Below are 27,336 nucleotides of genomic sequence, written 5' to 3' on the forward strand. Positions count from 1 at the left end.
GGAATAAGTTAGTTTGAAATTAAATATATATATATATATATATATATATATATATATATATATATATTGTTCTGTTACAAGACTTAATATACTAGATAATATGCGTTTCTAATTAAGATTCCAAATTTGAAAATTCTAAAACAAGACTCTTTACACTCTAAAGACTCCCATCACTAACGGCATTGCCAACGGAATCCCTCCTCGGCGAAAAATCAACTGAAGAAGCTTACATCTTCTAAACAAACGCTATTTGCATAATAGGAAACGTTCCGGTTTATTTCTGGCAATGAATACCCTTCCGCAGCAGATTTGTGTGCCGAACGTACAAAAAATGGACTTTTTTCAATCCCATTCAGTACACATTTGCTTCGTTTTACGCATATTTTTCGAGTGTCAATCGATACGTAGCGGGATGACGAGAACTAAATTTCAATAGATGGAATTTCTGATGGCAAACATTTTTGATAGTAGTCCATTTCTAAGTTAGGTTAACATAGTCTGAGAATGCATATTGTCGGCGATGCGATTTATAGAATAAATAAAAATATACGGGACAAATTACACAGATTGAGTTAGCCTCGAAGTAAGTTCGAGACTTGTGTTACGAGATACTAACCCAACGGTACTATATTTTATAATAAATATTTATATAGATAAACATCCAAGACCCAGGCCAATCAGAGAAAGTTCGTTTCTCATCATGCCCTGGCCGGGATGCGAACCCGAATAATTATAAGGAATTTAAAAGGAATAGGATCAAATCTTACCTCGGCTAAGAACCAATAATTCTTTTGAAGAGTTATGTAAATCAGCCTTCAGTAATGGAGAACACGATGTAGAAGAAGAAGAATAAATCAGTTTGAATGTAAACTGATGCTCTTACGGTGAAAGAAAACATCGTGAAAAATTTGAATTCAAACTATCAACTGGATTTGTAACCATTTTCCAAGTAGTTCTTACTTACTTACTTCTTGTGAGTATCGTAGGAAGCAACTAAAGGACAAGGCACCGCAGCAACCAGAGCATAAAATTTCAAAAACGCTACTGAACTTCAGTCTCCGAGTCGAGTCATAAACTTTCTTGGAATCTCTTCATATATTCCTAAAACAACCCTTATCTTCACCTTTATCTTAATAGCATAAAAAATGTTTTATTTATAAAGAAGTTTTAGACGAAAAATGCACAATCACCACTATATTTCTTTCACTCGTTACGAATTCACTTTTACGACCCTCCGAGGGGAAGTTTCGCATGTAAACTATCAGATCGCGGACATTTTATAACTCTTAGTTAAGTATACTGCTTTTATAAAGCTGCGTATCTATTGAATATGAATTATCGAAAATTAAGAAACAATCGTAGTGTAAAAATAAATTGCTAATTTGTGTAACTATCACTTTGTTCTTGATCTATTAAAAGAGTACTACCCTGGCTGACCGACTGATTAACAATCAACTTTCAGCCAAAACTGCTGCTCTTTAGACCAGAGATTTAGTATAAAGAAAGCTTCCTTTAAGCGGTTTAGGGGTGCACTATGACTAAGAATTTCCCGAAATTCTCACGGGTCTAGTATAAAATTACGAAAAATATATATTTTTTTTCGCTGCTTCTCTTCCCGATTGTAACAGTCGGTAAAGGGAAAGGCCTAACTTCCTGACAAATTTTAGGGATCTAACAGGTCGCAAATTTTTATTGATGTTAAAATGATGACGGAAGAATTGAAAATTCCCACGGTAGCGAATCCCCTAGGGATAAACAAACAACCATAAACCCAAGGAGCATTTTGAGTGGCCATAACGGTTTACCGCCTTATGAAAAAATAATAAACATTTTATATGACCTTACATGACAAAACGGCAATTACTTCAGGTCATAATCATGATTGCTTTATGATGATATAAAATAGATATTAGTCTGAATTGAGGGACACGCTGTTTGGTTAGGGATGAGTTTTATATGCTTTATCGGTTTTTGCTTTCGTGGGAATTCCAAAAAACCTGTTGAGGCTCCCATGTTGATAAACAAGAGTGTGATTGATATAAAAGTGAGTGACAGAAGGATAGGTTACATAAGAAAAATGTTGTGATACGTGTAGAACAAATAAACAAGCTGAGTTTGAATAAGAACTAACGTACATAGATCCTTGATTTCAAGGAAAAAAAGGTACATTACGTTTAAAACATACATAGTATTTATAAATAGTATAATGCCACGCGAAATTTCTAAATCAGTTACCTTGATCAAATCGTGGACGTTCAGGTGAAAGGTCATTTCAAGTGTACCTTAAATCGACGAGCTTGCACAAATAATATATGAATGTAGATGAAGCAAAAAAATGTGCATATAAATACCTCTGTGATCAAATCTAAGACGTCCTGGCAAAATGTCAGATCAAAAGTACTCAAAATAGAGCCTGCATGAAGTGCATTGCATGAAGACATTTATGAATGTGGATGACGCGAAAGAAGTATGCAGGGATCGTGGCTAGTGGAAAGATGTAGTCTCTGCCTAAGTCTTCAGGATAGGGTTGGAATTGTAAAAAAAAAACTATAAGACTTGGATCATTGCGAGTTTGTAACGGACTTTTGGCGAATTCAGCGTGGTTCACGTTGAATTCGCCAAAAGTCAATTTCAACGTACCAATACAGAATTTCCCAGCAAAAATTAACTGTTACTACTACATCGTAGTGGAAATAAAAATAAATCTAGCGTAGTTTTTTGTTGTCTTGTTTGCACTGGCCGGTCAATCTATCACGTACGGTTCGGGGCGGAGTAAAGGTGCGTTTACACGAACCGTCCGGTGTCTACATTTAGGTGACAGAGTTGTTCAAACAATGCTTAGGGCGCGTTCCCTGTGCAGGACGAGTTGGACGTCTTTTGATGTTATTAACGTTTCCTAGTCTTGTTTGTTTGTTTGTTTGTTTGTAATATCTTCATACATACATACATATGGTCACGTCTATATCCCTTGCGGGGTAGACAGAGCCAACAGTCTTGAAAAGAATGAATGGCCACGTTCAGCTATTTGGCTTATTGATCGCCATGGCCCATCGCCTTAAAAAAGAATTCCAAGTTTGTAAGCCTATTTCCTTAGTCCCCTTTTACGACATCCATGGGAAAGAGATGGAGTGGTCCTATTCTTTTTTGTATTGGTGCCGGGAACCACACGGCACTGTAATATCTTCATTGCGCAGTAATTTACAAGAAATAGTACATAGGTAGTTTATAAAAGAAATAAATCACTTGCAAAGGCGGACTTATCCCATGAGGGAATCTTTTCCAGTTCCATTATTTTGATTATTGGGAGTAATCTCGTGAAATAAGACGTAACTATACAAGAGTAAGCCAGAGAATGAAGGATTTCATTTATTTTTTATAAATATGCAATTGTCCGATATCAATTCAAAACATTCTATAGAGTCTCGTATTGACTCAATCGTCTCTGTTTTGAGTGAAATGCCGAACTAATTTTGCCAGCAATGAGGTGTCTTTCTATGCAACTAAAAAAATAAATCTTCGCCTTGGATCTATCTACCCCGTTAGGAATAACGGCTTCATATATTTGTGTCTTATAAAAAATGCTTGAAAACTTTATCGGTATCATGTAAAAGGCTACGCCATGGTCTAATTTATGACTTGTTTATTTGGCACACAACAATAACATACTCGTAAAGAAGATAGCTGATTGAGGAGCCGAGTTAATGGTACTTACATGGTTGTAACTATGGTTTGGTTATGGTGATGTGTTTGGTATGAACTTTTAAGGAGAATGGCCAGATTTTGTTGACGATTTTTATTACGTATCGTTTTATTTCAGTTGGTATTGGATATTTGGCTGCAACTATGTCACTTCGTGGTAAGTAATTTCTCATTCGATTTGCAGTTAATCAATCGTATGAAAAATATAGTAATTTTTGTATCAAAGAAGTCTACAGAGTATCTTTTTAATTACATACATACGTTCATCCATCTCAGTTTGGTCCAAAGGTTCGACTGGCAGAGAATACTTTGTGGCATTAAGTCCACCTGTTGTACATTTTACGTGCATAAAGTTTAAATAAACAAATAAATATTATAATTTTAATAAAGTCTCAATAGAAAATGCCTAAAGTTTAATTACTTTTTTATTTCAAATATAATGAAAAGTAAAAAAACTTAAAGCCAAACTGTATTGAAAAATATTTTTACTGCGCTTCCTTATACTTCACATAAATAATTACGAGTGTATTTTAAGGCTCGTTAACCTATTTGAAAAGCCAATCTTTGCAATCCAAAAGAAATTGGCACAGCCGTAAAAACTACTGATTTCACATATTAAAAAATCGCTCACGAAACGATTTCGCGAAAATGGACGATTTAACTTTTTCAATTAAGCGAATACGCGTACACCGCGGGTCCGGACGGTGCCGGATCGTGCCGGATCGTGCCGGATTGGAGCGGCGCGGGCCGGACGCAAGCGGTTTCGACCGGAATGCGCCGGTGCGTTGCCGAAATGAAAAGCGTTTTGATTGTATTTTGTGGGGGCGGCCGTGTGGAATAAAAAACACATATGACTCCCAAGTGTCTATAGTGAATTAGTTGAATGCTCCAAATAGTTTTGTAAATGCTTGTTTTGCTGTCGGTAACTGAAAACGATCTTATTTTCTCTGATCCGACTTAGAGCAGACATTTTATTGACAAAAAGAAAAATGATTTCTTTAGTAAAAAAAATACGTCTAGGCTTTATCGAATTCCTAGAAATCTTCAATACAACAAAGTTTATTACTTAAAGGTCGAAGTTATTAAATTAGTAGTCGACTTTGTAGTTTTTACTAAAAGCTTCTTTCTTATCTATACCCGAGTCACGCTTAGAAATAAAACCCGTTCCGTTTCACACAACTAGCGTGGTTCACCTTTCATTTTTTGATAAAATCTCATTTTATTCCTCCCAATTTGCGCTCGAGAATATAAAAGTACAGTCGCGCAGAGAAACGTAAAGTTATACAAGTCCAATTTACAGTACAATACATACAAATTGCGTGCAGAGTACTCGAATTTTCTCATTGGCAATAAAAAAAAGGGGCGATGCCAAACGTCAATTTGTTCCAGAGCCTTTCTTACATCGCATTGTCTTTGGTACTGCAAACCATTTCATGAAAACATACAAAATATATTCTGTCCGCATGAGATGACTCAATTTTCTTATATTCGAGCTGATCAAGTTGTATTCTGTCATTCTCCGTTGATTGTGTTGTGTGTGCGTACCTTAAGGTATGTTTATATAGGAGATTTGCTTAGGAAGAAATTTAAATCTCTCAATTCGTTACGTTACCTACAAATGATTATTTTCTGTTTTTTTTTCAAGTCTTCACACTTAGACATTCGCGAAAACCTAGCTTACGAGCACCACCTTAGGCTTAATTTTGCTTACCACCAATAAGATCGAGTTCAAACGCACTCAAATCTATTACATACATACATAGGTTCCCGGCACCAATACAAAAAAGAATAGGACCACTCCATCTCTTTCCCATTGATGTCGTAAAAGGTGACTAAGGGATAGGCTAACAAACTTGGGATTCTTTTTTAAGGCGATGGGCTAGCAACCTGTCACTATTTGAATCTCAATTCTATCATTAAGCCGAATAGCTGAACGTGGCCATTCAGTCTTTTCAAGACTGTTCGCTCTGTCTACCCCGCAAGGGATATAGACGTGACCATATGTATGTATGTTAAGGTTCCTTCCTATACGTAGCCATGTTTTGTTTACGAGAAATAGGTCAGACCTTGGATGAAGCGGTGAATTAAATTCTATGACTTGCACGCTGTATAACTGTTTCAATCTTAGCTTTTAAGCCATTATGTAGAAGCCTCAGTGACTGATGTAATAGTCGTGTTAACTATGGCTTTGTAGCTATGTGGTGTTAATTAGGTAGGTTGCTATTTTCGGTACATACATACATACATAATATGATTATGTCTATATCCCTAGCGGGGTAGACAGCGCCAATAATCTTGAAAATACTGATAGGCCACGTTCGGTTATTTGGATTAATGATAGAATTGGGATTCAAATAGTAACAGGTTGCTAGCCCATTGCCTAAAAAAGGATTCCAAGTTTGTATTGTCCCTTAGTCGCCTGTCACGACATGCATGGGAAAGAGATGTAGTGGTCCTATTCTAAAGTGCCGGTAACCACACGGCATTTAATGTTATAATAGGAATCTATTAAAACTGAGCTTTTTAACTTTTATTCTAGAATCAAAAACTTCACTGATTTATTTTACACACTATATATTTTATTTAGCCAATTAAGATGTAACACTTAGTGTAAGGTTTCCATTTAGAGCTTATTTATAAGACTGAAATTTCTTTTCAAGACTGAAATTGACAATATTTTGCGAAATAAAGAAATATCAACTTATTAAATACCTACATAATTATATCAATCCGACATTAAACTTGCCATTAAAGTTAAACAACCCGAGGTGTGACTTCGCATCCCCAAATGAAGACCACTAATTGCAGTACTGAATGAATGCACCGGTAACCTTGCCCCAATTAAACTTCCAATCAACTCCTTCCAAACTTGATGACTGGCCGGCTGCGGTCTTGACATCCTGAAGTAGAGCCGAAGTCTCCCGAATCTGCCCGAGCAGCCCCGAAGAGGGCCGAGCACCCGCGATCAATACCCCCTGGCACCCGCGCCGCGCCATACCGGGAGCAAAAGTCACGCCGCTTTCGGAATAGCCCTCGATTTCGGACGGTCAGATCCCGATTGGATACGTGTGGCCCTCCAGAGCGTCCGCCGCCACTAATGCGGAATTTTGAATTTCAATCGGCAATTCGTTTTTTCGCGTTCGAAATTAGATTTTTGTTTTTCGCTCTCCCATTGGCTAGTGCGGTGCGGTTCGCTTTCTTTCCAGCCAGTTTTAAATTGGTTGCAATTAGTTAGTTCTTAAGTTTTTTGAACTTTTAACTAAGCTGAATGACGGAACCATTTGTTTTTTACGATAATTTTCAAAAGGAAATGACATAATATAAAATTTTAAAATGTTAAAAAATATCAAAAACATACAAAATTTACATTATTGAGATATAAGTAAACAAATCATATATTTATGACAGTTCAATCAGATTAAGAATGAAAGAAAACAGTACTTTCATTCGCCGATCAAATACAAACGGGATTTTATATTTACTAATGTACGAAGAATACGATAGATATGTTTACAATATATCGTATAAACAGGCTTGGGGCATTGAGGAGGGATCCATAGAAATCGGGGATAAGACTGTTGGTCCTTTTAATAAATAGGTCACAAGACGCGGGGGTACGACGACGTATTTAAGCATTTTCATGTCATGGAACGCCTTTGCGGGTATCACGCTCGGTTTCAGCAACCTGAACAGGAATTTTAATTTTAGCCGTCACAAGTTAGTTTGAATTTAGAAGCGGCGGTTTATTTTTAAAATGTTTGCGCTTCCATTTTTATAAGCGGCCTGTTACTACCTCGGATATCTTAAAATTGCAGATATATTCGCACCACGGCGAAACTTTGGTTAAGGAATAAATTAATTGTTAAGCACTAAGATATTTAAATCATTTTATCTTTCTCACTTTGCTATAAATAGTGTGTGAATTTTGTAGAGGAATTAATTTAAATTTAAATTTAATTAATTTAAATTTCAATAATTTAAATTTAAATATTAAATATGTTCTTTAGTTTTAATCATTTTAATGACAGATGTGATGATATTAGATGTAAAGGAAAACATGTTACGTGTACTGTTTTACCTGAAACCGATTACAAAAATTAAAAATAATATTTTCAATCACCAACTATTGGATAACTCCAGTAAATTTTCCCATTGGAGCCAAACCCAGTCATAAATACAGTCTAGTATAAAACATTAACAAATCCAGACTATAAAGAGAGTGTATTAATTTATTCGTGTAATAAAACACAATTCGGCCAAGGTCGAGAGGAAAATATATTAATTCGCCCGAAGCGAAACAAAATTAAAATTTCGCTGTGTGCAAAACTACGATCGTCGAAATAAAAGATATCATTATACACAGATTGGGGGCGAAAATGTTCAGTTCCTTAGTTACTTTCGACGAATTAAAAAAAAAATACCGGCCAAGGGCGAGTCGGACTCACGTATGAGTTCCGTAGCTTTTATACGTTTTGCGATATATTTCAAGCCTTTGTTTTCTTTATCAATTTAATTTAATATAAGCAGTAAAAAATAACCAAATTTGTTGCACGAACCCCGTTTAATATAGGTACATTTCATTTTAGTTTAATTATTTATTTTTGAAGTTGCTTTATAAATGTGAATATTTCAAAACCTGTTGCCTTTATCGATTTCGAGCAAGAAGAAACAAAAAAAACGTTCGTTACATGGAGTACCCCTCAAACTATATATCCTTATTGTAGATTATAATAATTTTATATTGTAGCGGCAACAGAAATACAACCTCTGTAAAAATTTCAACTGTTCAGCTAACACGGTTCATGAGATTCAACCTATAGACGGTCATAGAACTCTCAGTAATAGGGCCCCGTTTTTACCTTTTTGGTGCGGATCCCTAAAAATATATGAAAAGAATGATCAGACTCGCGAAACCTTCAGATTTTTGAAGAGAATTTTATTTATTAACCTACATTGTGATAAAATTAATTTGTATTTTTTTTTTCTAATAGCTTGTGCCCGCAACTTTCTTCGTTGGTAAGGAATTGGTTTTCTAGAATCTTCTCCCATTAAACTCGTAAAGACATACATCTGAACTTAGTAACTAATTCTTTATTATTCCAATTATTCTCTCTGTTCACCCCGTAAAGCATGTATAAATTATAGTTAGAATTTATGATAATAATACTTATATCAATTGTCCATTCCTTTAGGTAACAAACAAATAAACAAACAATTAATTAAGATAATTACATACATACATAAAATCACGCCTCTTTCCCAGAGGGATAGGCAGAGACTACCTCTTTCCACTTGCCACGATCTTTGCACACTTCCTTCGCTTCATCCACATTCATAACTCTCTTCATGCAAGCTCGGCGGTTTCGGGTACTTTTGACCTGACCCTATTAAGATAATTTATACCCATAAATCACCCTAAATCATTATCGCACACACCACTCTAATAGCTAACTGTCACTGTATAACTAAGGATTAGCAAGACTTAACCGTGGATTAACGTAAGTTTATTTCGCGTTATAATTCGCAGACTTTAGTTAGTGTCTGTGTTAGTTCTCCTTTTAAGTTTTAATTAGTAAAAGAACATCGTCTAGTTTATATAACAAATTAAAATAGTCACTGCCTTGATCTGTTTAAAACGAGTTGATAAATATAGATGCTGTGAAATTGAGCTAAACACGATGTATCACATTTTTACCCTTTCGGAGAAGACAGTGTCAAAGTCATAATCACGTCTAGACCATACTTTTAAGAGAAATGCTTTTTTTTTTACTTTAAATACCTGTGTAATCTTCGGCGTACTATTAATTATAATAATTTGTACTATTAAAAATACATGCAGTTTTATGGCTTTATCTATCCCAAAAAAGATATGGATGTTTGTGTGTGTGTAAATGGATTCACCTTTGTCCAGGACAGATCAGTGGTTTTTAAAAAGTCAAAAGAAATGTTAATGACAATTATGACGTAATAATTTTGACAGTTCAATACAAATTATACTCACATTGTCACTTTCATTTTCATAATAAGTCGGTAATTGTGTTTTTTTTTGTATGTATCTTAATTATAAGTGGTTGACATTTTTACTGTTTTACTAAATATCAGTTTGAGTTTCGGCCAGCGATATTTTGCATTTATTTCGTAATTTTGTGAAATTACCATAATTACTTCTCTCTTAGCGTTAATTTCTCAAAAGTTATAGTTTTCGTCAAGTTTAACTTTAACAATGGCCACAAATTTTATGGAGCAACATATATTTTAATAAATAAAGTTATGGAAAAAATAAAGTAATGGACATAAGTTCACCATATTTTGGTTTTTTAATATTTTTTACAATAATAACTATGATGTGTGTGCACATTTTTGGATACTAATCCAGATCATATTGTTAAGTTAATATTAATCTAGACGATGTTATCGATTGTTACCTGTTGTGTATACTTTAAGTAAATAAATTATCATCCATTCATATAATTACGTCTATATCCCTTGCGGGGTAAACAGTCTCGAAATACTGGCCACGTTCAGCTGTTTGGCTTTTTGACATTTTAACACCAACTCACCAGGAACACCGCCAACATAAACAACTTGGAATATAATAAACGAGTATGAAAAATTTAATTTTTTAATTGGCTCTTAACAATTTTTTAAAAGGGTGAAGGATAATCACAAAGGGTTTAAAAAATCAGTGTAGAAATAGGAAGCCCGTCCGGAACAAGGCGTAACGAAATTCCCGCGGCGCATGCATCGTAAATTTACGGCGCACAGGAGGCTAAGTTGTGTACTTTAGTGCGGTAAGCTTTTACTGTGTGGTACAAGTTACGAGCGGGCGGCGGTTTGAGAATTTATTTCTACCGTCTATTGGCGTGGCCTCTTGTTGCTTTCACTTACGTATATTTATGTAGTTTGTTTTTTTTTTTTAATATAAAATTGCAATGTAGATAGTAACAAATAAAATAATTTATTGTGGATCGCAGGTAACAAGTTGCTCGCTTTTGTTTGCTAACTGCAATGGAATGTTTACTGTTTTATTTTTATAATACTTGATAATTTAAGGAAATTGAATATATTAATAAATAAGAAACCTTAGGTTAGCGTGTTTTTCTTGATAATTATAAAAAAAACAAACAAAAATTGAGAAAAAGTATGAAGAAGAAGGTAATCTTAAGCAGCCAGCCGACAAAGTAGCTGCAAAGCCAGTAACTGCAAATTTAATTAGCTGATTATGTATTTTATGTTTCAATTTATTTATTTTATTATCTTTTCGATATAATAGTCTTATTTACATTTGCATGCTTATAATTATAATGACTGCACGAAAATAAATATGTTTTATGCTACAGCATATTTATTTACACAAAAGGTGTACCTTTTGTTCAACCCTTATCAAAAGCAAATAAAGATTCTATTTTATTCTTTTCTAAAAAATACGTAAACGTCTATATAATGAACTAATTCACACAAATGAAACTTGAATGTTAAATTTTCCTGTATTAGTAACTAAATAGCTCATCTGAATTTCGTCAAATTGATATCTTTTGAGAACATTTAACGATATCGCTCAATTCTGTCACTTGGACCACACCATATTGTAAACTCTGTTTCCCGAATGCTATCGCAATACACTCCGTACTGACGCGATCCCAATCCAACAGTTTTAATAACATTATACTGTTTTGTTGTGCTAACTATTTCATTGTACGTTTATAGTTTGCATATACATACATATACCTACATACATATATCACGTCTATATCCCTTGCTGGGTAGCCTAAACTAAGATATCCAAATTGATAAGCATATCCCTTAGTCGCCTTTTACGACATCCATGGGAGAGAGATGGAGTGGTCCTATATTTTTGTCTATTGGTGCCGGGAACCACACGGCGCAAATATTCCGTCATAACTAAAACCAACTTGTATAAACATTCAAAAAGTTCGCGGCAAAAAGGGGGATTCTCTAAATATTTGCGTCCGAATCGTGGTTTCAGAGTATTTTGCTGATGTAATACGGGAACATGTGGGGGCCTCATGTAGTTTCTGGGTGTCTGTACGTAATTATGTGTACATACATACATACATATGGTCACGTCTATATCCCTTGCGGGGTAGACAGAGCCAACAGTCTTGAAAAGACTGATAGGCCACGTTCAGCTATTTGGCTTTTAAGATAGAATTGAGATTCAAATAGTGACAAGTTGCTAGCCCATCGCCTAAAAAAGAATCCCAAGTTTGTAAGCCTACCCCTAAGTCGCCTTTTACGACATCCATGGGAAAGAGATGGAGTGGTCCTATTCTTTTTTGTATTGGTGCCGGGAACCACACGGCAAGTATATATATTATATGTATGTATAATAATTTTAACAAGCATCAGCAGGTTGAAAGTAAACGAAAATAAGGTAATTATTATAGCCGTGTAGTTCCCGGCACCAATAAAAAAAAAGAATAGGACCACTCCATCTCGTTCCCATGGATGTCGTAAAAGGCGACTAAGGGAAAGGCTTATAAACCTGAGATTCTTCTTTTAGGCGATGGGCTGGCAACCTGTCACTATTTGAGTCTCAATTCTACCAGTAAGCCAAACAGCCGAACGTGGCCTATCGGTAATTTCAAGACTGTTGGCTCTGTCTACCTCGCAAGGGATATAGACGTGTCCATATGTATGTATGTAATTAATATTCTTTTAAGCACGTTGATTAAGCAAATATACAAGGAGAGTGTGGAAGGAAAGGTAGGAGTGGGAAGGCCTAGACTAACGTACCTTGATTAAATTAACGACGTCCTAGCAGAGAATAGATAATCGTTAATTACCACAACTTAAGGGGCATCAAAATCGTTACCCAAAAGCAATCACGATTCAGAAAAAGTTTTCCAATTAAAAATACATACGTCCGAATTAAGAACCTCCACGTTTCTGAAGTCGGTTAAAAATAAGCGCAAGGTTACGAAACACATTCGTTGCAATTTCGTTAAATCATTAGAAAATAAATCGCTATAATGAGTTGAAGCACGCAAAATTATTTATATGACAGCTCTGAAAGCTTTATTTAATAAAATGGAGACGTTTCGAGTAACTATTTTTTTTTTAATTTCAAATGATAAACATGATTATAAAGATATTTCTCATTTCGAGGCTTTACTCTTCCTTAATTATTAACTTAATAAATCATTAACTATTCCTTAATAATCTCATACAGTCACGTCTATATCCTTTGCGGGGTAGACAGAGCCAAGTCTTAAAAATACTGATAGGTCACGTTCAGCTGTTTGGCTAAATGATAAAATTGAGATTCAAACAGTGACAGATTGCTAGCCCATCGCCTAACAAAAGAATCCCAAGTTTATAAGCCTATTATTACTTAGTCGCCTTTTACGACATCTACGGAAGAGGGATGGAGTGGTCCTATTCTTTTTTTTTTGTATTAGTGCCGGGAACCACACGGCACCAATATTCTCATAAATATCAAATATCCCTTAAATAGGTCCAATTAAAGTTCCTTAATCAAATTAACCTCCATTACACATTTATCAATTCAGGAAGTCATGTAATTTGAGATTTAAGTTGATTGACAGTCGACCTTATTAATTTCGGGGCAAGGTACATAATTAATATTTGATAACCTAGATATTAGAATTCTATCGTTAAACCTAACAGCTGAACGTGGCCTGGCAGTCTTTCAAGTCTGCCGGCTTCGTCTAGCCCGCAAGGGATATAGACGTGATTATATGGATGGCCGGATCTTAGATTACGCCGTTTGACCATGAACCTGGATAAGATAGGTCATGTTTTCACACAAAGATTCTTCTTTTAGGCGACGGGCTAGCAACCTGTCACTATTTGAATTACAATTCTTTTATTAAGCCAACCAGCCGATCGTGGCATTTCAGTCGTTTCAAGACTATTGGCTCTGTCTACCCCGCAAAGGATATAGACGATTATATGCATGTTTATTATTGCTTATCTTCACATTTCTGTAATAATAACACTTGCGTGCCTGTAATTAGGCAAGTGAATTTTAACTTAATGTTGATGTGTTTGGTATCTTAATAATTTTTGACCTATTGAACTTAGATTGTGTTAATGTACATAATTATCACTAATATGGTAAACATTATTAGAAATTATTCTCTAACGCATTGTGTTGATAGACTTCAGTACGAACTTGGCAGGCTTAAGTAATACATAGTTTATTGATTACTACGGAATATCAAAAATATTTTTATTTTCGAAATGTCGTAAATATAGGAATGTGATTGAGAATTATTAATAGTCAAAAATTCTAACCTAATAATAAAGGCATCTCGTAACACAAGTTTCGAAATTAATTCAAGACTAACTGTAGGTATCTATGCAATTCGTGCAATATTTATTTTTAAAATAAATACGAAAGTTTTATTGAATAAAGTTAATACAAAAATTAAATACTACATTAATAAATTTATTTTTGTCTTCACAATGATAAAAAGCGCAGACTAATCGCGCGCTCAATTTGAACTCTGGTATATTTTCACGGTTTGAGATCGTATTTTCGTTTCAAATCCAGCGAAAAGTTTAGAGTAAATAACTAAATTTATACTCTAGCGAATAAATTGAGAATTCAAAGACAGGAAGCCCTCAGAAAACCACTTAATCCGTCCAAAATAAAGGCCCTCCCTCGTTCCATCTCGTAAATTACTCATTGAGAAAATAGACGAAAATAACCCAAGAATACAGAATTAAAAACCAATAAACTGTGCCGTGTGGTTCCCGGCAGCAATAAAATAAAGAATAGGACCACTCCTTTTCTTGCCTATCGATGTTGTAACAGGCGACAAAAGGATAATGTTCATAACTTTGGGATTCTTTTTTTTAAGGCGGTGGACAAGCAGTCACTATTTAAATCTCAATTCTATCAGTATTTTCAAGACTGTTGGCTCTGTCTACCCCGCAAAGGATATAGACGTGATTATTTGTATGTATTTTTGTAAACTGTACTATTTGTCGACTTGGCTTCGAAATCTTGCAATCAAAGTTGAAATTTTGTTTATAATATTCAAACAGCTGTCAGGATTTGATTGATTCTAAATTTCTATTTATACGTAATGAAGAGGGAAGCAAATATTTCCTTGTGTACTTTTCTAAAGTACCGAAAACCAGAAAGCACGGTAAATAACTGAACCTATATAGTCCTTAATTAGACCAGTAATGAGCTGATACCGCGAAAATTCCCGCTCAAAATTACATTCATAGCCTAATGGCTTACGAAGTGTCGCCTGTCACCTCGTTTCAACGTGTAAGCATTTCTATGACAAATTGTATTCCTGTCTTTGAAAATGTTTGTAATTACTTCGAGGTTTTCACTTTTATACGAGATAAAATGTTGCCGGCCAGTACTTTGCTCAAAGAATTAGTTTGGCAATTAAAAGGTGCAATGTGGCAAGCATTTTGGGCACGCTTTTCATTCGATTTTTAAGATAATTTGACCATTTGATGTTTACAAATATTTCAAATTATCTATTCCTACCTACTTAGACGGTTTTAATTTTTATTTATTTTAAAAATATTTATTAATTTTAAATTTATAGTTTATTTTAGTTCTTATCTTATGTCGTTATCTTAATAATAAAAGTATTCTAGATAAATGTTTATGTTTGAAAATGAGAGACGAAAATGTGAAATTGTACGCAAGTTTTTGAATATTTTTGACAAGTTCCACTTTTTGACATGTCACACGACAAAAAAGAAAATTCAAAAACGCCACGGAATGTTGCAAAAATTACACAGTCGTGTTTTACGGGAAAAAAACCGGAGAGCGCCGCCGGCCGCTTTATCAAAAAGACTGACGTATCGCCGTATGTGTGGCTCCCGTAATACACCGGTTAGTACCGGGACGTTATCGTGTGACACTCGCCCGTGGCCATTAAAAAAATACCCGGTTAAAGCCAAATTATATTACGTGATTTGCTACATTGTTTTGTGTTTTTTTTTTTATTATTAATTCTAACTGGCCGGTTTGACGTTTTGGCGCGAAATCGTGTCGCAATTTAAGAGCGGCCATTTGTTTTGTATTTTTTTTTACTTTGTTCTTTATTAGAACGTCAGAATTTTTTAAAATTGATTATTTTAATGTTGCTGGTGATACTGAAAAATAAGTTACAATATCTGAAGTTTGAATAAACAAAATAGGTATACAGATAAAATTTGGCTGTCATTCTTAATAATAAATTAGACTTTATTGCACCAACAAAAACAATAAAATTTTTAATTAATTACATTTGCATTACGAAGAAAAGTAACACTAAACATTACCGTCTGCAATCAATACAAATTATTCTAGTGGGCTCATTTAAAAATCAAAGTAAATACATAATTTTCCAAAAGGGAATGATTAGTTTACTTTAAACAAGTACCGATAAGAAGTAATAGACAAACAGATAAATTTTAAATCAGTATGTTAATAGATGGAACTGTCATCTGAAGTTCATGTGATAAAACTGGAGGAACTTTATTAGGGAATAAATCTGGAGTGCTAATTATTGTAGATGTTTCGCTTCAAATAATTTTACTTTTCTAAACGGTTGGCTCTGTCCACCCCGCAATGTATATAGACGTGACTATTATGTATGTAATAGAGCATAACTGGTCACGTTCACCTGTTTGGCTTAATGATATAATTGAGTTTCAAATAGGGACGGGTCGCTAGCCCATCGCCTAAAATAAGAATTCCAAGTTTATTAGCATATCCCTTGGTCGCCTTTTACGTCATCCGAGGGAAAGAGATAGAGTAGTCATATTCTTTTTGTATTGGTACAGTGAACTACACGACACTTACAAATGGTTTCGTTCTATGGATAGAGTTATCTTTAATAAATTTTATTCGAAATGAATAAACTGCCTATCTACTGTGGACTACTTTTACACTAGACTAGATCTGTGTAAAAAAAAGTCTTTTCTTACTTAAGTCTAAACTCTAGACTTAAGTAACATAAGACTTTTTTCCCTAGAAATTCCTACGCAACCGTAGCACCGCGCTTAACTTAGACTATAAACACAGCATAACCTAACACTATAACATCATTCCCTCGGATTTCTTTACAAAAACCAATTCGTCAGTCCACAAATAGTGACTTCAAACCTGTCAATCCTGTACCCCTATTTCAACCTATTGTCTGTTGATCAAGACAAATGGCCGACATTCAGCCCTGGACGACAGTTTCTAACTTAATGTGGTAATTTAAAGCCAGCTGTCTTTCACTCCAACCCAGATTAGTGGTGATTGAATTGGTATTTGCTATTTGCTTAAGTGGGTTTATCTATTGTGAGCCGATAGGTTTCATTGGGTTTGGATTCGAGAGTAAAAAGTATACTTCCTACTAATACCTATTATGCTATTATGTGCCGTGTGGTTTCCGGCAACAATTAAAAAAGAACAGGACCACTCCATCTCTTTCCCGTGGATGTCGTAAAAGGCACTAAGGGATAGGCTTACAAACTTGGGATTCTTTTTTAGGCGATGGGCTAGCAACCTGTCACTATTTGAATCTCAATTCTATCATTAAGCCAAATAGCTGAACGTGTCCATTCAGTCTTTTCAAGACTGGTGGCTCTGTCTACCCCGCAAGGGATATAGATGTGACCATATGTATATAGTACCTATTGTAAACTCGAAAGTTAGTAAGTATGTCAGAATATCAGTATGGATGTTTGTTACTCTTTCATGCAAAAACTACTGAACTGGTTATGATGAAATTTGGTATGTAGGTAGCTAAAGACCCAGAATAACATATAGGCTTCTTTTTATCCCGGTGTACCCGCGGGAGTCATTCCACGCGGACGAAGTCGCTGGCGGCCTCTAGTGAAATGATATAGGTCAAATTCCTTTGGGAAAATAACATGGATGAATAACATATGTATATCTTCTTGCCATATTTTAGTTATGCTCTGATTACATACATAATAGTCAAGTCTAACATCGTCACAAGTTTATAAGCCTATCCCTAAGTCGCCTTTCATGACATCCATGGGAAAGAGATGGAGTGATCCTATTCTTTTTTGTATAGGCCCCAAGAACCACACGGCACAAGTAAACGACGTGAAATAATAGTGATCTTACTTACGATAAAATAGAGAGACAAGGTAAAAAAAACGCTTAAAGTGAATAAAAAAATTGTTAATAAAGATTATTTCTATATAAAAAAAAAAAGAAATAAATCAAGCACGTTTACTTGGCAACATAAATATTACATAACGTATCCTTTTCGAGTTCCACACAGACCGTCCTTCAGATTTGTTTGTGAAATACTTCATATTATTAAACCTGTCATTCCCTTTGTCATTCCCAAAATAAAGGACAACGTGACATAATACTTATGACGTCATCGCGTCTATTGCCGTCTTTACATCGTCCTTATGGAATGCCAGCCCATTTATTTAGCTAACACTCTTTCAATAGAATAACACCTTTATAAATGGGCCATATTATGCCGCAAACAGGAATGGTAATCACACGCACGGAGCCAGTAAATAAATAACTGTCACCAGATTTGGTCGGCTTTTACCCTCGGACTTACGGCGCTGTTGTGTAATTACGCCTTGTAAGGCGTTCTTATGTGAAATTATTTATTATTCGTTACCATACAAATACGGATGTTCTCTTTCGTAATTATTCACATTTTTATTGCGTTTTGAATGTCCATTCATTTTGTTTTAAGTACAGATTGACGTATTGATACGATTTAAAATAATTGAAACGAGAGGCGGTAAGGCTTCATTTGCCGATTGCATATTGCTGTTGATTTATTGAGTTTTCGTGATTGTGTAAATTAAAATGTAAAATTTTAACGCCGTTCATATGTTATATCAAGATTCTTACTTTCGTGGAAGCGAAAGCCACAATGACCTCCACGGCACAGTGAATAACTCTTGGCTTCGTTTTACAGCGTAAAAATGTGTACTTTTTAAAGATAATAAAATAAAATTATCTGAAGTTTTATTTTGCGTTTGGTATATATCATAAACCACTTTTATGATATATACTAAGTGTAAGTCTCTAAAAAAAAAAAATATTTCGATAAAAATCTCTTTGAAAATTCAAAAGGAACGTGCCAAAATTTGCATTCCGAAATCAAATGTTTGTATATTATGACGTAAAGGAGCGTCCGTTTTATTTTAGTATATTTTAGAATTCGAAATTCGAATTGGAACGTGACCTGGGAAGCGTGTGAGCGCGTCTTAGCGTCGGCAACAGACAGTGATTGGCAGCTGGGCTTGCCCAGCTAATCTCTGGTGTCACGCCGAGTATGGTGCCAAATGTTGGCAGCCAACATTAGCTGTTAGGGAGATTGAAAATTTTTAGAACGGTAAATGTTGTTAATGCAATTGAAGATAAATATTCTACATATTTATGTGAGGAGAAGATATTCTACTGATAAGGGCTATTTAAGCTAACAAGTCGTGAATCTTCGTAGACTTATACCAATTTTGATGTGTGTGGTATCGTACCACACACATCAAAATTGGTATAAGAGAAATAAACATTTCAACTAAATTTTATCCGCAAGTATAATTTAATTTATTTTAATCATACATGAGGCCAACTAAGATAATTATCTTTCAATACTTGCTTAATAGTAATTATTAATTTATTTCAAATAAGTAATATAATTCAAAACAAATAGACTTACAAACTATGACACGATGTCCAATTATATTTTTATAGTTAAATTGTTTTACAAATCTGGTCCGAACATTCGCCACACGTCCCGAACATTTGTCACCAATAACACTTGCTTCGGAGCGTCACTTCGGTGTCACAGAATGGAGATTACCGTCGCCCTTACCCTAAATGTCCTGTGACCAATCTAAGTGGGCCTTCCCCGCCGCTCTTGCCTCTACATAAATTTGTCCACAATGGGGAATTAGTTGGTCTGTGAGGGGTCAAATTGTATTGGTTGTATCGGTCTAGGCAACTGCATTTGACGTCTTGTGTAAGTTTAGTGTGTCGCAATTGCTTCAGTAAGCGGTTAATATGCCACTTTGTATGAGATATTAATTTTGACCTATGTTAACATCGTGACTAAAATGTAACATTGTCAAATTTATAAGTTACTCATCATCTGATACCTATATACTAAAAGACTAAGGGATAGGCTCATAAAATTGGGATTCCTCTTGCAAGCAATGGTAACCTGTCACTATTTCAATCTTAATTTCATCGTAAAGACATACAGTTGCGCTTCTGTCTTTTCAAGACTGTTGGGTCTGTCTTCCCCGCAAAGGATAAAGACGTGACTAAATGTATGTTAATGAGTATATGTTCCACGGGAAGGTATAAAACATTGAGGTTAGTTTGAGAATAAATTCAAAACGATAATTGATGAAAATATAGATTTAACAACATCTACAGTTTAGATATATCAGCTCATTATTACAATACCTATTGTCAAATTAACAAAGCATATTGGCGTCATATGAACGTCAAATTAATTTCCATAGATTACAACGGACAATGATGGACAGACAAATTAATTAGATATATATATACATATATAGCTATTATCCGTACGCTGTATCGCCGTGGGATTGTAAATATTTGGTTCGATAGTAAGTTTTATTGTAACAAGTATTAAGTTCTGTGTCCCGGTGGTTTAGGAGTTAGCTTAGTGAACTGGTCGTAGGCAGTTCGAATCCCGAAGGAACCATGATAAATTCTCCTTCGTTTAACTTTGGGTGAAATTGGGAATTTTCTGGTGCGGTAAAGTCAAAAGTAACTATTTAAACTGGTAAATTTAAAATTAAATACTGATGAATGTGACTGAAATTGGAATGGAAAGAAGCAGGGATCATCTGGAGCGATGTACCTACTCTTTGTCAAACCGTCCGGGACAGAAGCATGCAAAACTGTACATAGATATTTATATTGAATTTACTTACAAACAAGTCTTAGATGGATCTAGCTTCGGATGCGAAGAATTGATTGAGAGTCAAAAAACCCGATTACCCAAAAAAGAAGAAAGTTCGAAGTTCCATCTAGTGTCATCCTTTTAATATACTGGATTTAATACCTCTTTAAAATTACTCAACATCATCTCGATGACAACATATTACAGCGAACGAACGGTAGCGGCGAAATTGTTTTTCTTGTGTTTACATCGAAAAGTAATCTAAAGTGGGCGATTGGAGACACGACGAGTTTGCATAAAGCTGTGGACACATTGTGCGGTGAATAATATTAAATTTTTCTTGGTTTTGTAAACATTACGATCACTTTGGCGAATATTATGTGTATCAGACGTATTCAAACTAAGAGCTATTACACTTTTCCATCATCAGTTGTGTAATGCGTATCTTAGATAGCATTAATAAACACATGTTAGTTCAATTGCACTTAGTACCTACAACACTCATTAAAGTTTAAAAAATAGATATAGAATCACTTTTAAATGCATGATAATTTACATATTCTTTTTATATTTGTGGTAAATGAAAAATAAGTTTTAGAAGGACTTTAAGGAGACTCAGATGGAACTGTCATGGCCACGAACAGTTACTATTATTTTTGTACAGTCGATATTTCGTGAAAATATGATTATTTTGTCACTCACACTGCCAAAGTCTTTACCGATGGTTGCTTGTCTAATAGCTCCGGATTTTCTCACAGATTATCTCCAATGGAAAAGATTGGTAGAGAATGCCGAACATGTGCAATAAAGTTTTTAATAAATAAATAAATCAATCATAATTTTAAATGATGTCATTATGTACTCAGCCTTAAGTAACGTCTGACAATTTCACATATTCCTTCAAAATTAATGTTTGTTGTCAATCTCATTTCGTGTCATCATCATTATACGTTTATGTTACTAGCTATGTGTATTGACTTTGCTTGTAGGTATACAATCTACATATAAATTTATATTTTCTTAAATTACACGAGTAGGTACCTACTTAAAAAAAAATTACACGCAACACGTTTTGTCAAATATTTGCGCTATGTTTCGTCAAACGGACATGAAGTATAATTTAAAAAACAAAACTTTTGTTTTTGTTTAATTCTCAAATTGATTATATTTCTAATGGTCTAAGATGAGGTATAGAATGTTTTCTGATTTATTAAAAAAAGTTATAATTAAAATAATTTAATTTATGTACTCGTAACATTTTTTATTTATGAAAAAATAAACTCAAGCATTCACATATTTTTTATTGCATTATAGTATGTAAACCAACAAAATTATGTAATCACTAGTAAGTTACTTAAATAAAAAAAGGACAAATTGGCTTTATATCACGTTTAGTAGAAAAGACGTCATTCCTAATTTGGAGGTATTTCAGAAAGATAGTAATGGACATGAATAATGGTTATATATAATAACCATTTTCCATACAACCGCAATATTTACTTTTACATAATTTGATAATTAAACTTTTTTGCTATTAAATTGTTTAGGACGTTATGGCAAAAGAAACCTTGTTTAAAGGATAATAATTGTACGAGTGAAAATAAATAAGCGATGATAACCAGCCCTAAACGATAGTTCCACAAATCGCTAACAGATGGCGCTAGGAGTTCGATATCCGCTTCACGAAATACTTTAGGCGCCCGCGCGCGCACGACCAATCGGGGCCTCATTCATTTCTTTTTTTTTCATCTCCAACCTAATTCCGTTCTTATATCCGAGAATAATCGACAAAGGGGCCGTTTGCGTTCGAACTAAAGATGTTATACTCCGGCGCATCGAAAAAAACAATTTACAGCTACTTTATTCGATGTTTAACGCATTTGGACTATAGGCATTTTTTGTACGAATTCTATTATAGTAAAAATTATACGTGGTTTCTTGTCAATAACTTTTTGTATTGTCGATTGGTTTTGGTGAAAGTCAATCATTTTTATTTATAAGTTAACGGATTTTTTTTGTAATTTCAAAATGATGCTCAAGTTATTTTTCATTTACAGAAATCAGAATTTGTACTTATTTTAAGTACATTTTTAAAATATTTTAGAACAGTTATATCTCAGTTTTTCAGTAATGTCAGTTGTTAAGTATAAATAAACAGATAAATATTACAATTGCTACGGACACTCGATCAACTTCGTTCAAGTTATTCATATCATCAATCATAAGTTCAAAGCTCTTCGCAATATGGTAATGGTATAAATAGTTTAGATCCGGCCTAGTTACTTTTTTTTTCATATTACATAAAGTATGTGTTCCTATTCTTTCTACATATTATATTATGAAAGTAGGTATAAAATAGGGGATTGTGTAAAAAAAATAGAAGTTTAAATGATTTTTATAATAACATTCAATTGATTAAAAAATTAAATTACCACTCATAATCCGAATTTACTAATTACAGATGTGTTTTTTTTTCGTGTACTATATAACACAACCGTCACGTATTTTATAATTAAGAGTAGGCAGATTTATTACTTAAAAGAATGTATGAGAAAAGGGAAGTTAACACATACTTCCATTTTTTTTTTCGCTTGATAACCATTTGTAGGCATGTAAATATCTATTATAATAATGAGAAAAAGTTAAAGTAGTCTAGTTGGAATCGAACCCAGAGACCCGGACGGGCTAACAACTAAATCACTAAGTCCATAATAACGATTCTTCATCCAATTTACCCACCGAACTACCAAGTAATAGGTTCTCCGTTTGGTAATTGCTGTTTATTATAGGCACATGGAAATAATTAGTGATGATTAAGTTCATTATGTTCAGCTGAATAGAAATAGGACAGATATTCTCTGTGAAAAGGCAATAGACCGATGTTCATAATTACAGATACAATTTTATTATTTACCATCACCGAACGAAAATGTGGTAATCAAAATATTGATAACCGAATATTTTCATTACTAACGAATATTTAATTGAATATCATTTTATTAATGTACGAGATTTACTCGGTTTTTATCTGTTGTACAATTAATTTTTAATATTGAACATATTATACGTAATTTAATTGTAAAATTGTAAGACAATTAAAAAAATAACAACTTGCGAAATTACGTTCCAATTTTTTAATAATTTGAACATTAAACTAATGTAAAAACTGAAATAGTTTAAATGTAAGACATTTAAACGAGATGAAACTTTTATTTTATAGTCCTTGTTCGATTCTTTGTGATCGTTATGGAAAATGGTATTGTCTGATTGGCCTAGGCTGGATAATCCTTGAATGTTTAACTATATAGGTAGGTAACTATACTATGAGTTAATGATAGAATAATGTTATAACGTCTGTATTCCATAAAACAGCTTAGGAGTTAGGTAAATATTGCGAATCGCAGAAAAGGTACTTATATACTCATTCCCAAAAACTGCCGACTACACAAAAAGATACATTACATACTTATAGAGCAAGCGGAAAATAACAGCATCCCGAAATTTGTACGCAACAATACCAGCAATAAAATAAAAAAAGAGCAATTCGGGACTTTTAAAACCAATTTGTTCCTGTTTTATGAAAGCGGTTAACGCATCAAACAATGAGCGAAAGTATTGTGTTTTTATATCACTTAGGTTTAATCGCTGCCAACGATAACTTTTTTATTGGCCATCGTAAAGAACCTGCGCATCTCGAGATCACTTTGAGCCTATGCCTTATCGAATTCGATTTTTAATCTCGAGGGCTCAAAAAAGCCGGGCGTAATTAAGACTATAAAATTTGTAATTTGTAGTTTACGACTCAAAAATTGTGATGTAATCAAAGATTTGTCTGTGACGAATGGCGAGAAGTGTTGTTATGTTATTTGATTGAAGATGTTACGGGAATACTGTAGCTTAGTATGGGCTTAAATATAATTTACAGAATCTTTAAAAAATAAGGCGTTATACCTATTTAGTTATTTTTGAGTTTAACACAGTCCGAGAATGTTGATTGGAGAAACTTTATTTCTAGGTATTGGACTCGAAAATAATATCAAAAGAGCTATCACAGCACTGATAATTGTGAATGCACATGCTGTGCCAAATAACACAGTGAGTAAAGATAAAGAAAAAAATCAGTCAAGTGTCGAAAGAAAAATACATGTTATTCACAAGGATGCCATACTCATTTCACATACAAATTAAGATGACAACCTCTAATTATACAACATATAATAATCTCTCGGTGTAATGACAGGTCAAAAGACGCAATTATCATTGAAGAATAAATCGCATTGTTATTTCAGTAATTAGGGACGTTTTTGTATCAATGACATTGTCTTTCTGGGAATTGTTTGTCTAACACGTGGGAGTTTGTAGCTTTTGGATGCATGTGTCGACCTCGACTCGAGTTAAATTAACCGGAAACTTAAGGGGATAGTTAAGATTCCGTACAGGTCTGTTGCAGTCACTCAGAAAGTTAAACATGCCACCCTGATATTTACAAACTTTGGACAGAAATAGATGACGAAAACAATAAGATGCAACTGAAATGGCTGGATAATCTGGAATTTCCTTTTAAGATGTTGGTCCTATCGGAATTTAAATTTCTTGAATTAACTTCAAAAATGTAACCAGATTCAAAATAGAAATAGTATTTCTAATAACAGGGACAAGTGTCAAGAACGAGCTTATCTCCATGAATGATGTTATAAAAAATATGAAAAGTCACTTCAGAAACGATAAATGGAAACAACAAATGTTTCTATTAACAGTAGCCGATAATGTATTCGATAAGGTTGAATCCTATTAGAAACAGGATAGTATTACATAACAATGGCGGGATGACGATGCATAGAACTGTCAAGGCGCAAACAAAAACTCGTCCCGATGTTAGTCAGGAAAAAGAATAACTTGTAGTGTGTAAGAATAGCCGGGATGTAAATTACGTAAAAACTGAATATAAACGGGCGGGTCTAGTATCTTTTGATAGTATAATGGGGTCGTGCGTGCTGCGGATGGAGACCCAGGGATCGCGCGGGTGGTCCGCCGCAGTCGTACTATTTAAATATTTTTTTCTTATTATTTGCCATAGCCGTTTGGTGATTTATATTTGTTTAACACGGAGGTGTTGGAGCAACAACGCATGATTTGTTTACTTACCAATAAACCAAACCCTAAACTGTTAACCCCAAAAAAGTTATTATATACTGACCGCTTATGTTGATTTATTGCATTCAAATTTATCTCGCTCAATATTTGTTATGTTAGTTAGATCATCGTAATGTATATTGACATGCTAATTGAGGAAAACAAAACGTTTCCTTATTTCGTCCCCGTATCCAATTACCGAAGCCGATGAATCACAATTGTTACAATTATCCAATCCAATTGGAATTTGAGGAATTAGGAGCAAATTAACAATTAGCGAAGTTCTGAAAGAATCGAGATTATCTGCTTACTGAGTTATCAAGTTTATTAAATTTCTAAGCTGTCGAAGCAATCAATTTGGATGATGTTTTAACAAATCTTATCGTAGCACCCTTTCGTAATTGAACAAATCATCGTCAATTTAAGACGGTCGTTCTCTCGTTAGTTTATCTAAAGCAAATAAACATGTTTGTTGGTTATTGGATTCCTCAGCAACAAAATGTTCGTTGGTAACGTTCGTTTCAATAGAGACGTCTGAATGGGGCATTATGTGGATTTCTCCGAGTGTCAGGTTCACTGACTCGAATTATTGTGGATCGGTTTGGTTGCGTAAGTGATTGTGTTTCACATTAAGGAGTTTCCTTTTATTGACTTATTACCGCTCGCTGTTGGCTTGTTTATTTTTCAAGTCGCAGAGATAATTTTACGAATCTTTCGGTTGATAAAAGTTTTTTAATGTCTGACATTATGCGATTAATATTTTAATGAGAGATGTTGCGAATTGAATTATCGTCATCAATCCTATTCATAATTTGAACCGGTATTTACACGAACCCGTATAAATCATCATCAATTGTCACAATTTGTAATTCACATTTCAGTTTTGCAATTCAATGCCGATTGAATTCCCTTTTTAATGTCCATTTTCGAATCGCATTCACATTTAAATTTCTCTCTGCCATTGCACCGGCTCTGGCAAATACAATAATCCCGAAAACAATTAACGGGAACGCTACCCGCACTGCCGAATATTGATATGGTATAACCGCGTCCCATTACACGCAAACACAGCCTACCAAACCGCAATGCGATGTAAATCCACCACAGCCGCCTCACAACTCCAAAACACAACACTTACGTTGATCGAAGAAGCAGCGGTCCAGACCATTCATAACGTTGATAACAACCGCATAGTGCACTAAACACAATTATGTTACGTTCACAAGCACTTAGTGACGTCACACTCAAAACAAATCACAGTATGCGTTCTCACTCGGGCACTGCACAACGTCAGGGCGGGTGCTGGGGTAGCGGGAGTTTGTTAGACGTGTTGCCCGTTCGGCCGTCGGCGCGCGACTGAATTGCGCGCGGCTCCGGGAACAAGTGGGGAGGGGGAACGGGAGGGGGTGCGTGCGTTCGGAATCCACTTCCCACGTGCTCGGCAGCCGTCCTTTTCTTGCGGGATGGGTTAGCTTTTAAAAAGCACGTCGACGCATCGATACGCCGGCCGTTTCAGTGTTAACCTTGTTTATATGCACTGCAGCTAATAATAACTGGCGAATAACACTTCAAGTGCGCGCTTGTTATTTTTTTTTTCTTTATTGTATGTTACAGTTAAGTGCAGTTT

At 34.5% G+C, this 27,336-nt stretch overlaps 1 protein-coding gene across 3 annotated transcripts in view; it reads right to left on the reverse strand.

Annotated features, from left to right (window-relative positions):
- The window catches only part of LOC106132174 (teneurin-m), a 259,313-nt gene extending 232,262 nt beyond the window's left edge, over positions 1–27,051 (reverse strand). For all 3 annotated transcript variants that reach the window (XM_060944624.1, XM_060944623.1, XM_060944622.1), the window contains exon 1: positions 26,848–27,051. In XM_060944624.1, coding sequence (XP_060800607.1) covers positions 26,848–26,881 — 34 coding nt within the window. In that variant the 5' untranslated portion in view covers positions 26,882–27,051. The remainder of the gene's footprint in view (positions 1–26,847) is intronic.
- Positions 27,052–27,336: the final 285 nt, after the last annotated feature.

This window comes from Amyelois transitella, chromosome 6 (genome assembly GCF_032362555.1).
Source record: "Amyelois transitella isolate CPQ chromosome 6, ilAmyTran1.1, whole genome shotgun sequence".
Classification (NCBI taxonomy): Eukaryota; Metazoa; Arthropoda; class Insecta; order Lepidoptera; family Pyralidae; genus Amyelois; species Amyelois transitella.